The sequence below is a fragment of the Salmo trutta genome, chromosome 24 (assembly GCF_901001165.1).
Source record: "Salmo trutta chromosome 24, fSalTru1.1, whole genome shotgun sequence".
Classification (NCBI taxonomy): domain Eukaryota; kingdom Metazoa; phylum Chordata; class Actinopteri; order Salmoniformes; family Salmonidae; genus Salmo; species Salmo trutta.
This window is the reverse complement of record NC_042980.1, coordinates 20,470,477-20,484,092: the sequence shown is the minus strand read 5'-3', so window position 1 is coordinate 20,484,092 and position 13,616 is coordinate 20,470,477. Positions and strand designations below refer to the sequence as shown.

Below are 13,616 nucleotides of genomic sequence, written 5' to 3'. Positions count from 1 at the left end.
TATACTTGCGTACTATTGTTTGTACAGATGAACATGGTACCTTCAGGCGTTTGGAAATTGCTCCCAAGGATGAACCAGACTTGTGGAGGTCTACAATTTTTTTTTCTGAGGTCTTCGCTGATTTCTTTTGATTTTCCCATGATGTCAAAGAGGCACTGAGTTTAAAGGTAGGCCTTGAAATACATCCACAGGTACACCTCCAATTGACTCAAATTATGTCAATTAGCCTATCAGAAGCTTCGAAAGCCATGACATCATTTTCTGGAATTTTCCAATCTGTTTAAAGGCACAGTCAACTTAGTGTATGTAAACTTCTGAATTGTGATACAGTGAAATATTCTGTCTGCAAACAATTGTTGGAAAAAATGACTTGTGTCATGCACAAAGTAGATGTCCTAACCGACTTGCCAAAACTATAGTTTGTTAACAAGAAATTTGTGGAGTGGTTGAAAAACGAGTTTTAATGATTCCAACCTAAGTGTATGTAAACTTCTGACTTCAACTGTTCATTCCATTACAGCTGCACCATCATAGGTTTGAACAACAAGTTTCTCCATTAAGTTAAACACAGACTGCGCATCTCGCCCACTTGACACAAAGTTGCCCAAGAAACATTCCTGAATAAAGCCCTGGTCATCCACATAACTGACAACTGCAAGCAGACTGGTAGCACCATAGGTCCCAGAGTGGCGGGGCAATTTTTACCCCCTGGGGCCCAGAGTTTTTCCTTATCTGTTAACCTAACCAGGAAAGCTCGAGACCCTATAAGGTATGAAAGTGATTAATCAGTTCTAAAAATGTTGTAAGGGCTATGATGGGACCAGTTTGTCCTAATCAGGTCACATGTTTTTTTTTTTTTTACTTTAAAAACTCCTGGCCCCTGGGGGGTGAAAACCCTGTCCAACTGCAGCAACCTTATACTTGTTCATATGAATTATAGTTAGACTAGATTAGCAAACTCTACCCGGACACAGAGACAACAACTGATAGACAATAGCACTCACAGGGCTGAGCTTGCTTTATGAATGTTTGCATCATGCAGTTCTATGTAACTGTAGGCCTTGTAAAAAATTCACTCACATCTGTCATCACTATTATGTTGATTGATTCATTCCAGTTAACAATGGACAGCGCACGTCGGCTGTATGCAGCTGCTCTTATTAGTAGCCTACAGTTGATCAGACTGAAAAATGGTCTCGTTTTCAATCCATACAACATTTGTGTAATACGTTTTTGCTTGGGTCTGTCCGGATTGATTGTGTTGTCATATTTGCTAAATAAATACCGGAAGTAAGTGGAAAGCCTACTTGAGCGAGTGCGAAAAAATGCGCAGAGTCCACCTTTCTCTTTAATCTAACTTTTAATGGATGATGCGATGGAAGCTATCAAATCATTCTGAATTGATTTGACATCCTAGAAAAGACAGAACGTTCCATATGTTCAGCAAGTAAAGCATTGTAACGTGCAATTACCACTGCAAGCTCATTGTAGTTGCCCTTGTTAGCGGAACTTTCCCTCTCGTTGTGTAATTTTAAAAGCCAATTCTTGCATGCCCAAAAACGCAGTGCTGTTGATAAGCCGCTAGAGAACATCCCTGTTTCTTCTTAATTTATCGTTGTGTTGCGCAGTTTGAATACGCAGACCTTTGTCATTATCGATGCAGCTTTTCCCCAGAAGCTTGAATCTGATGTGCGCATTTATATGCACCTTGCTTTTGTTTTGCCGTTTAGCTGAACGATCAATGTTCTTCAGGTCTTTGCACCCCTCTTTCGCCCAAGGCTCAGACTTTCTAAAAAGCAGGCAAGGCCAGCAATGTCCATAGCAAAGACCCAAACGGCGTTCCATAGTTGGCGGCGAAAACGGCACACTGGAGCTGATAGATAGCTAGCTAGCTACGGCTTCTTGCTACTGAAGTTAGAACAATTTATTTCAATTTGCCTTGCTAACTGGACACAAAAATAAAGTTCTAAAATCAAGAAACTATTTATAATCTCACCCCCGTCTCCTGTAATTTGAAGAAACTAATTTGAATTGAATAATAACCAAAAAGTTCTCAACTATCACTTTTCAATCTATCCAATAATGTCACCAAGCTTCTCTTCATCTTCTTTGATGAGGTTTAACAGCGGTTGGCATCCACCAAGCTTCTCAATACATAGAACCCACCATAATGCTTTGCGGCACAAGCTCAATACAACACACTAGGTTCGTTCTCTGGTCCTAATCCTATGATTGGATGGACAACATGTCAGTTCATACTGCAAAAGTTTTAATTGGTTTGAGGTTGTCCTCCGGAGGTGGTCATAATTACCATGTATGTCTATGGAAGGGGGTGAGGCCTATGAGCCTCCTAGGTTTTGTATTGAAGTCAATGTACCCAGAGGAAGACAGAAGCTAGCTGTCCCCCGGCTACACCATGGTGCTACCCCAGAGAGTGCAGTTGAAGTTACTATAGACCATTAAAAAACTGTGTTTTAATCAATTATTTGGTGACATATATATTTTGTATAGTTGTATCTAAAAAGGAAAACTTTTTTAGTGTTTCACTATTTTTATTTTTATGAAATTTCACTGAGGAGGATGGTCCTCCCCTTCCTCCTCTGAGGAGCCTCCACAGACTGGCACGCTGGAGAAGTGTGCTCTTCATGGATGAATCCCGGGTTTCAACTGTACCGAGCAGATAGCTTCGTGTGGGCGAGCGGTTTGCTGATGTCAATGTTGTGAACAGAGTGCCTCATGGTGGCAGTGGGGTTATGGTATGGTCAAGCATAAGCTACGGACAATGGGAAAAAATTTGCATTTTATCAATGGCAATTTGAATGCTCAGAGATACCGTGACAAGATCCTGAGGCCCATTGTCGTGCCATTCATCCGCCACCATCACCTCATGTTTCAGCATGATAATGCACAGCCCCATGTTGCAAGGATCTGCACACAATTCCTGGAAGCTGAAAATGTCCCAGTTCTTCCATGGCCTGCATACTCACCAGACATGTCACCCATTGAGCATGTTTGGGATGCCCTGGGTTGACGTGTACAACAGCGTGTTCCAGTTCCTGACCATAACCAGCAACTTCGCACAGCCATTGAAGAGAAGTGGGACAACATTCCACAGGCCACAATCAACAGCCTGATCAACTCTATGTGAAGGAGATGTGTCGAGCTGCATGAGGTAAATGATGGTCACACCAGATACTGACTGGTTTGCTGATCCACACCACTACTTTTTTTTTAAGGTATCTGTGATGTGACCTACAGATGCATATCTGTATTCCCAGTCATGTTAAGTCCATAGATTAGGGACTACTGAATTCATTTCAATTGACTGATTTCCTTATATGAACTGTAACTCAGTAAAATCTTAGAAATGTATGCATGTTGCGTTTTATATTTTTGTTCGGTGTAACTAGGAACCAGCGAAATAAATGGAACACTAATAATATATATGTATCTCTATGTTTGGGATGTTTTCCTTACTGGAAAAAACATTATTCCTTTCTGTTCTCTTTGAGTCTGTCTGTCCTGGTTATGGTGTCCAGGATTCACCAGGGGGTCCATTGGTAAAACATCTCGTCTCTAAAGGCCAAAGTTATAAAATGGCACTTGTTCTGTTGTGATTGGCTGTCCTTGGTCTGTCTGGGTGTGGCAGTCAGTCATTACAGTAAGAGTGACTGCTCTAGCAATTCTGTCTGGACTTTGGCAGCCTAACCGGTACTCCCTATTCCTGGTACAACCCTCCCCCCAAATTACACCCTAGCCCATGTACAGTGTTTATTGTCACGTCCCCATGTAAGCCTTAAGGCAGCTGCTTTGGTGTGATTACAGCTCTGGATGGACTGATATCCTATTTCAGCGTTTTAGCTGCAGGACTGAGGCAAGCGTTAGCTACGTGTTGGCGGTTTTACAGAATGTCAGTTTTGATTTCAGGCTGTTGGGGCCCAAGGCTGCGTGGCGTAACGTTAGCTTGTTCATGTCTCACACCGTTACCGGAGCATGATGTCATGGCACGCAAGCGGTGGTGTAGTAATTGAACAGTGTGTGTGTGTGTGTGTGTCTCACCTCTTAATGTCTCACCTCTTAATTCTGCTCCACACTCTACAGAGCGTGGCGACTGTGGAGCGGAGGCTGAATCTCAATCAGGCTCCTGGCTGCATTTTACATATTTATTAGTCCCTAAAGAGTATTTTAGCATGCAAGTGCAAGACTCAAAGTGACATCTTGTCTGTCAGTGTTTTTGTGCAGTAAGATGGATGGGACACCCCACCACCACCTTCGTTTACCTCAGTAGTTAAGAAAGAAGGAAAGAAAGGGACCATTGCCCATTTGAACCACATTTAGCCTCGTTTCTAGAAGTATTTTCCCATCTTATTAGGCTAGCTGAGTTCATCTAGTGAATCTATTATACTATCACTAGGGGACAAGGCACAGCTAAACCACACAGTTTTGAGTTGAGTATAATATGAACTGATGGCTCAGACACCAACAATGAGTTCATAACAAGATGTCCTCTCCTCACCTGCCTCTGGGCCAGACCATTCACATCACGTTAATGTTAAGTCCCTGTGACGTTTCAGCAACGCTATCGCATCAGGTGGCACTAACGGCCATGCAGGGCCAGGCCCGGACAGCCAGTTCATTCCAGTATGTAGGGTTGTAGGGCCGTGTAGGGCTAGGATGCTGCTGGTTGACCAGGCCCAGCAAAGCAAAGCGCCGACTGCGACTCAACTAATTGAGTCATGTCCGTGCTCCTCGGCTCCTTTGTAGCGTGAAATGAACAGTGACCTACACCGCACCCACGTGCTCACATGAGCCTTTGAAGCCCAGGGGGACAGGCGAGCCCCCTAGCACCCCCAACCTTTGCCTGAGGGGCTCCCGAAGGCCAAAGCACAGCGGCCAACCGGCCCAGCCGTCTGGTCGTCTGTCCCGGGCTTCTGGCATCTGCTCTCTCCGTCTGACAAACGTAGACAAATTAGCCTACAGACCCACAGCCGCCTTTGGCCACCCTCGATTGACAGAGGAGAACAGTGAGTCGGTTGGGTCAGAGCCTATTGGGTTTTTAAAGGGGAGTGAAACAGCAGGTAGGCTACATAGCAGTATTGTACAAGATACATTGAACTGAACTCCAGTCATATTTTTTATTTTTTGGTCAGTTGATTATCAGTTATTTTCATTGATTGGTCAAGGATTACACCCACCTGTTAACCCTGGTATAACAACATTTCTGATAAGGATAAAAACAAGTATACGTCAAGGCTGCGACTTGTGCTCCAATGACAACTAGTGTATGCTGGAGCACTACAGATAAGGAAAGTGGCTCCTATATGTCTCACAGACATTTCTATTTACGTGCAATGCTATTTGGCTTCAGCAATGCTCCTGGGCCACTGGTAGGTGGAGACACGTCTGCCCTTCTATACTCTACGTGCAGCCACAGCACAAGTCAAAATCCACCATAACCACTGAACAGGAAGCTGAGAGATGAGATGCAAAAAGGAGGAATGGAAAGGAAAAGAGATAAAGAAAGGAGTGTGTAAAAGAAACGTGAGGAAGGGCAGAGAGAGGGTGTGCCCCAGATAAGTGAATTTCTCCTGGTTCTCTGTGTTTGCACAGCGTTCTGGGTAACAATGCTGTTTCTTCCTGCTGACCTCACAGGAAGCACTTTCAAAGCTAACCGTGCTAGTTGCTATCACAAACCAAAATATCATCGCTCACGTTCAGACCTGAACATCTGTGTTTGGCTCCGATAAATAACGTGTCAAAAGTGCTATCAGATTTGTGGCCCTCAAATGGTGAGAGTTGCATTGTAGCCTAATTCATTTTGTGAAAACGCTGGCTAAGCAAGCTGACCCAGAACAGGCTAGGCAGTTAGAAGTTTGCCCCTGCTCTTAGTAATGTGTCGCATTTGAGTTGTTTAATAAGTTGAGAATTCTAGGTTACGGTTTGAAGATGTGTCCTTAATGACGGGAGAATGAGTGTCCTACGCGGTATATTAGCCAAGAGCACACTGCTGAGTGCTGACTGTTGAATGGAGGCCAGTGTTATTGATCCAATGAGCAGATAATAAGATGAAATTGTTGCAGAGACATTCTGTGAGTGGTAATAGCATGTGTGGCTGGCAGCCTAGCACATTGGAAAGGCCTCCCCCCCACTCCGCCTCACCCATTTACAATCAGATAGTCGCTGTTCTTTTGTTTGCCCTCTGTATCTTTCTAAGGCAGTTAGCTTCTACCTTTAACCTCTTCCAGTATACAGTATACTGGTATACTATACTTTGTTCAATATAACAAGTAAGGCATAATAAATGTAGTTCTAGCCTATGTGTTTAGCAGTGGGGTAAAAATACTTTCAAGTACTACTTAAGTCGTTTTTTTGGCTATCTGTACTTTACTTTACAATTTATATTTTTGACAACTTTTACTTTACTTCAATACATTCTTAAAGAAAATAATGTACTTTTTAATCCATACATTTTTCCTTGATACCCAAAAGTAGTCGTTACATTTTGAATGCTTAGCAGGACAGGAAAAATGTAAAATGTACACACTTATCAAGAGAACATCCCTGGTCATCCGTACTGCCTCTGATCTGGCGGACTCACTATAAACACAAATTGTTAGTTTGTAAAGATGTCTAAGTTTTGAAGTGTGCCCCTGACTATCTGTAAAATGGTGCGGCCTGGTTTGCTTAATATAAGGAATTTGAAATGATTTATACTTTTACTTTTGATACTTAAGTATATTTAAAACCAAATACTTTTAGACTTTTACTCAAGTAGTATTTTACTGGGTGATTTTCACTTTTACTTTAGTCATTTTCTACTAAGGTATCTTTGCTTTTACTGAAGTATGACAATTGGGTACTTTTTCCACCACTGGTGTTTTGCTGTTTATCAAAGGGTTTTCTGCAGAGGATCCTGTTGCTGAATATATGTTGTGTTTGTTCCAGCCCATAAGGACAGCAGCAGCGGCAGTGTGGTGAAGCAGGGCTCCCTGGAGCATCGTGAGGGTCAAAAGGGTCGTTGGAGCATCTGCCACCTAGAGCTGACCCCCTGTGAGCTGCGTCTCTACAGCCTGGACAGTAGTGGTAACCGCCAGCTCTGCACCGCCTACTCCCTGTCCCACTGCCAGGGCGTTAGCCAGCCCCAGCCACCACAGGACGGACGAGTCCTCCAGGCCCTCTTCTTCAACAGGTAAAATAACGGTGCTCAACTCTTAGGAGACCTCTTGCCAGGTCTCCTTCCTAAAATCTTGTAACCTCAACGGAACTTCCTGGATAAATAAAGGTTAAATAAAATAAATCAAAGATTGTTGGAGTCATCAGTCAATCACATAAACATGAGTTGCAATTGAAGTTATTTATCTCATAACATGTTTTAATAGACCACTCACTGACATCTTCAACAGCTCCACCCGCCTGCAGTTACGTGCCGCCTGCCAGTGGGAGGCGCTAGACTGGAGGAGGCAGATCTGGGAGAGAGTATTGGCTGCCCGGCCCGCCCACAAACAGGCAGAGCCGCCTCCAGTCTTATCCCCATCGTCATCCATCTCCTCTGGAAGTCTCGACACCAGACCAGACCCCATTGGTCCTGCTGAGGCTGCCCTGACCCCTAATACCTCGCATCTCCCCCCAGCCCGGCCCACGGCCCTGCCCCTGTTCACCAAGCGCTGTGCTGATGTCCTCAAGGTGGGTCTGCTCCACCAGCAGACTGACCTCAACAACTGGAGGGCCTTCACCTTCGTGCTGAGTCGTTCCACGCTGCAGGCCTTCCCAACCGAAGGCCGGGGGCCCGTGTCCGAGCCTGTCCTCCGCTACCCGCTGGCCTCCTGCCTGGCCGTGCAGAGGGACGAGGTCGAGGGTGCCAGCGCCGCCCGTTTCCAGGCAGTCTTCCCCAGAGAGGTGCTCCGTCTGCGGGCTGAGTGCCAACTCAAGGCCCAGGATTGGGTGGAGGCCCTGCGGATGGCCGTGGCGGCCCAGAGGCCCCAGGGGGAGGAGGATCAGGGCACCAGCCAGGCCCAGCCAGGTGCAGTGTCGATGGGGACGGGGGTGCTGCTGAGGACCAAGCCCTCCAGGGAGAGGAGGCAGAGGGATGCCCAGAGGGCCAAGAGACAGTCAGTCACCACCAGCTTCCTCAGTATCCTCACCTGCCTGGCTGTGGAGAAGGGCCTGACCACCCAGAGCTTCAGGTGTGCAGGTAGAGACCTCCGCCTGTTACCACACAGACACACACACACAGTCAGTCTGAGCAAGGCACTTACCCCTAATTGCTCCAGGGTCGCCGTTGATAATGGCTGACCCTGGCCGTGACCCCACTCTCCCAGGGTCTCCCAGGGGGAGTTGGGAACGCTAAAAGCACATTTCCATAACAAAGGTTAAATAAAAAAAAATCAAATTCACACATGCATGTTAATACACATTTGCACACGTGTAAAATATAAACCCCCGGAAAAGTATTTTTTTACACAGACACTAAAGTGACACATTCTTCACTAAAGTTCCAAAAATATAATCTGTCACATCACTGGTTCATCTACATATCTCTACTCTTTATGGAAAGATTTTTTACAACATAATCCATCAAAACCGTGGCTTTATATTGACTCAAGGAGTAACCACTGTCATTACTCAAAAATCTATTGATATTACTACAGAAAGAGACAGCATACTTCAGTAGTGCTCTGCAAACACATACATTACACAATCTCAGTCTGCTAATGAGTGTGTTCAAAAGGTCTACTTGTCAACTGGATGCATACTTCCGTGAGGGTAGCTAGCTAATGACTGTCAGATGGTGCAATATAGGCCTTGTATCTCTCAATCCTATCTACAGTGCCTTCAGAAAGTATTCACGCCCTTTTACTTTTTCCAAATTGTGTTATATTAGTCTGAATTTAAAATTGATTAAATGGAGGTATTTAGTCACTGGCCTACACACAATACCCCTTAATGTCGAAGTGGAATTATGATTTTTCATTTTTTTGTGCAAATTATATTATAAAAAAAAAGGTGAAATGTCTTGAGTCCATAAGTATTCAACCCATTTGTTATGGCAAGCCTAAATATGTTCATGAGTAAAAATGTGCTTAATAATTTCCATGGACTCGCTCTGTGTGCAATAATGGCGTTTAACATAGTTTTTTAATGACTACCTCATCTCTGTACCCCACACATACAATCATCTATAAGGTCCCTCAGTCGAGCAGTGAATTTCAAACACATATTCAACCACAAAGACCAGGGAGGTTTTCCAATGCCTCGCAAAGAAGGGAATCTATTGGTAGATGAGTAAAAATAAAACCAGTTATTGAATATCCCTTTGAGCATGGTGAAGTTATTAATTACACTTTGGATGATGTATCAATACACCCAGTCACTGCCGCTTTCCCTCCAACAAAACAAACACAGACAGACAAACAGCATCCCTCCAATGGAACACTTGGTAGACCAACAGATTTTTTGGGGGTCTGTAATTTTATGAGTTCACCTCACCACAACCCAAATAAACACACCCCTATTTTGTTTCTCTTTATTTTTCACTGCACGACGACATGGCATTACCCAGAGTCCTGTGCGGTGGCGTTGCCTTTGTTGGCAAAGCAGCTTTGTTGTGGTTGGCTTCAAAAGGGCGGCTGGGAGACGGCTGGGGATCAAGGTGTCTGGGGCTCTCACCCACAGCCACCAGTCCTTTGAGCTTAGACCAGTCACCTGTTACACCACTGGGGGTCATAGACCCCCCTCCTCAAATAACCACCTTTCTCACACACACACACACACACACACACACACACACACACACACACACACACACACACACACACACACACACACACACACACACACACACACACACACACACTGGCTGGCTGGCTGACTGACTGTAGCAGTTTTTGTATTTACTAGGCTTATGACCTGACCTGTATGTTTGTTATAGAGAGGGAGCTACAGTTCATAATTCCCCTTAGAGATGTCTCCACCATTACATCTGTTTCGTTCTCTAAGCCTCAGTGGACCATAACTGATATCTCACTACCAGATAGCCCTCTCTTCTGTCTGACAGCTCAGTAAATGGAGCCATAGCGGCTCTGTGTTTGGTCTTTCTGGGTGTGAAATCTGTGCTCACTAAAAGGGGATGAATGAGGTGGTTTCCTCCTTCTCTTCTGTAACCAGCGCTCTATTAATGCATGCCGTCTGAAAGGGCCACTGAACAAGGGGAGCGGGCACCTGACGATAATTGGCCGGCATAAAGCAGAGGGAAAAAATCATTTTTTATAATCAAAGACAGGCGCCCGGGAGGCTGGGATGCTATCGTCAATGCGGAAGCTAATTGTTTGATACAGGGGCTCTTTTTGCTCGGGCTGCAGACCTGTTTGAATGAGACACAAGCAGAGAATAACAGCTGGATACAGCTTGTCCCATGCTCTGTTCACAAAACCCTTTAATTATGCGCTCTCTTTCTCTCCCTATTTCTCCTTTCTCTCTTTCTCGTTCATTCAGACTCACACAGTCTCTCATGCTGTCACTGTGTTCACTGAACTCTACTCTTTCTCTCTGGCTCATTCTCTCCCTCTGTCCCCCCTCTATCTCCCTCTCTCTCTCTCGTGCTCTCGCTCACTCTCTTTTTCCTCTCTCTATCTCTTCCCGCCCTCCCCAATCCCCTTGCCTGGCTCCTTGGTAGAGTGCCAGTTTCCTTTTGACTGCTTGTTCTTGTCAGTCACTTAGCTTTGGATGGAGAGTCAGGAGCCAGTCTGTTGTATTACAGTTTAATGGCTTTTCCCTAAACAAATATCCCTGGCCTCCATGGCTCTGTTAGGGGGATTAGGGGACGCGCGATGAGGAGGGGTGAGGACAACAGGCAAATAGAGGGAAAGTGAGAGAGTGGGAGAAAGAGAGGAGAGTGGGAGAGAGGGGAAGTTACCATTGTTGGGTCTGACAGAGACCACAATGGCCAGGGAGTGTAGGAGGGGGGCGTGGGTGTTCAGGGGTCCCCATTACTGTAGCTTTCGCCCCTCTGTCTATTTGGGGGCTGTGATTGAGCACCCTTTGCCTCTTCTGTCCCCCACCTCCCCACCGGCCGACACCCTCTGGCCCCAATTTGTTAGCCCCCATAAAGAATAGATGATGGATGGCGGATTGGCCCTGCCTCCTCCTGTGCCTGTGTGAGTGATTCTGGGGGGGGGGTTGAGGGAGCATATGCACCCTCTTTTCAACTGGGCTCTGGTGTCTACTAATTACCCATCAGACCTCAGCAACTTAATGGTCTAGGAATTTGTCGAGGCCAGAGCATAATAGGCCAAAAAAAATGCAACAAAACAACCAAAAACAATCCTTGAGTTGAATCTTCTTGCCTTTATTCCCCATGTCTTGCCCAGCTCTTCCATGTGCTAGCTAAATCATCAAATGTATTTATAAAGCCCATTTTACATCAGCAGATGTCACAAAGTGCTATACAGAAACCCAGCCTAAAACCCCAAACAGCAAGCAATGCAGATGTAGAAGCACGGTTGCTAGGAAAAACTCCCTAGAAAGGTAGGAACCGAGGAAGAAACCTAGAGAGGAGCCAGGCTCTGAGGGGTGGTCAGTCCTCTTCTGGCTGTGCTGGGTGGAGATTATAAGAGTACATGTCATTAAGGACAGATTGGGGAGGAGAATCTGACTCAAATCTCATGTGCTTTACCATTTCTTTCTCGGCTGTTCTTTTGACTGGAGAGTGAAGTCAAAATATCCTTGTAAGAACAGTGGCCTGTAATGAGGAGTTTTGGCATGGCGTCTCAAAGCTTCAGATGAAGGGTCTTAATTTGATCACCCGTTAATTATAATCCACACAATAATTTACATTTTCACATTATATTTTCCTGCTGTGAGAAAGGGCCAAATTAAGATCTTACATCTGTATTCACATCAACCAGAAACAAAATTCCTAAAACAATTCTGGGCCTGGCTGAACACACATTTATTTTTATCAGTTCTTGATGAATATTGAACTGTGACCTAAATGCATCTATAAGATTGTCACTGGTCAGATGAATACTACTATGTGAGTGCACTATATTCAGGGTTGGGTAGGTTATTTTTTAAATGTAATCTGTTACTAGTTACTTGTCTAAAATTGTAATTAGTAACGTAACTTTTAAATTACCCAAACTCAGTAACGTAATCTGATTACATACTTTTAGAAGACAAAAATGTATGTTACCAATTGAACGACATCTATTGCAGGATAAATCAATGTTAAAGTTTACATAGCTGGCAATACATGGATGTTAAATTTTACTTAATGGGTTGGTTATGTAGTCTTCTTCTAACCCATTGCTTTTTTAAAATTTTGTTGTCATGGAGGACTGATTGGGCTCATTGATTCGAGTTGAAAAATAAATGCTGCGCTCATGGAATGGCATGCTTTGAGCACTACTGAAAAGTGCTATTTACATGTGAAAAATGAATGCCATATGCTGCATTTTCTATTGACCTATTGTTGGTGACACTTTGATATCTTGATAATATGCAGCTGTTTAAAGGGCAAATCCACAGATGAAACAATAACAAAATGTGCCCCGTGCCTCTGTTTTGGTAAAGAAACTGAGGGATGGGACTGGAGAAATGTAATGACTCTCAGATTAATAGACAGTGCAATGGATGCAAGGACAGACCATCCTTGATAACATGGTTAAAACAATAATTTTGATATAAGGCTATACAGTGTTTGTTTACATCTACAATGTTTACAAACATTGGAGAAAAACAAGCTTATATTTTGGGTTCTGATGGTGTATGATAGTTGAACTAAGCTCATGAGGCATTTCTAAGTTATATTCTTCAACAATCAATGGATATATACAGTACCAGTCAAAAGTTTGGACACACCTACTCATTCCAGAGTTTTTCTTTATTTTTAATGTTTTCTATATTGTAGAATAATAGCGAAGACATCAAAACTATGAAATAACACATATGGAATCATGTAGTAACAGAAAAAAGTGTTAAACAATAAAATATATTATAATTCTTCAAAGTAGCCACCCTTTGCCTTGATGACAGCTTTGCACACTATTGGCATTCTCTCAACCAGCTTCATGAGGTAGTCACCTGGAATGCATTTCAATTAACAGATGTGCCTTGTTAATTTGTGGAATTTCTTTCCTTCTTAATGCATTTGAGCCAATCAGTTGTGTTGTGACAAGGTAGGGGTGGTATACAGAGGATAACCCTATTTGGTAAAAGACCAGGTCCATATTATGGCAAGAACAGCTCAAATAAGAAAAGAGAAATGACAGTCCATCATTACTTTGAGACATGAAGGTCAGTCAATCCTGGAAATTTCAAGAACTTTTAAAGTTTCTTCAAGTGCAGTCGCAAAAACCATCAAGCACTGTAACTGGCTCTCATGAGGACCACCACAGGAAAGGAAGACCCAGAATTACCTCTGCTGGAGAGGATAAGTTCATTAGAGTTACCAGCCTCAGAAATTGCAGCCCAAATAAATGCTTCACAGAGTTCAAGTAACAGACACATCTCAACATCAACTGTTCAGAGGAGACTGTGTGAATCAGGCCTTCCTTCGAATTGCTGCAAAGAAACCACTACTAAAGGACACCAATAATAAGAAGAGACTTGCTTGGGCC

General features: G+C 43.9%; 1 protein-coding gene across 2 annotated transcripts in view; it reads left to right on the top strand.

The window, feature by feature from the left end:
- The window catches only part of plekhm3 (pleckstrin homology domain containing, family M, member 3), a 54,966-nt gene that overhangs the window by 9,503 nt on the left and 31,847 nt on the right, over positions 1 to 13,616 (top strand). For both annotated transcript variants that reach the window (XM_029711397.1, XM_029711398.1), the window contains 2 exons: positions 6,946 to 7,189; positions 7,404 to 8,191. In XM_029711397.1, the coding sequence (XP_029567257.1) occupies positions 6,946 to 7,189; positions 7,404 to 8,191 (1,032 nt within the window). The remainder of the gene's footprint in view (positions 1 to 6,945; positions 7,190 to 7,403; positions 8,192 to 13,616) is intronic.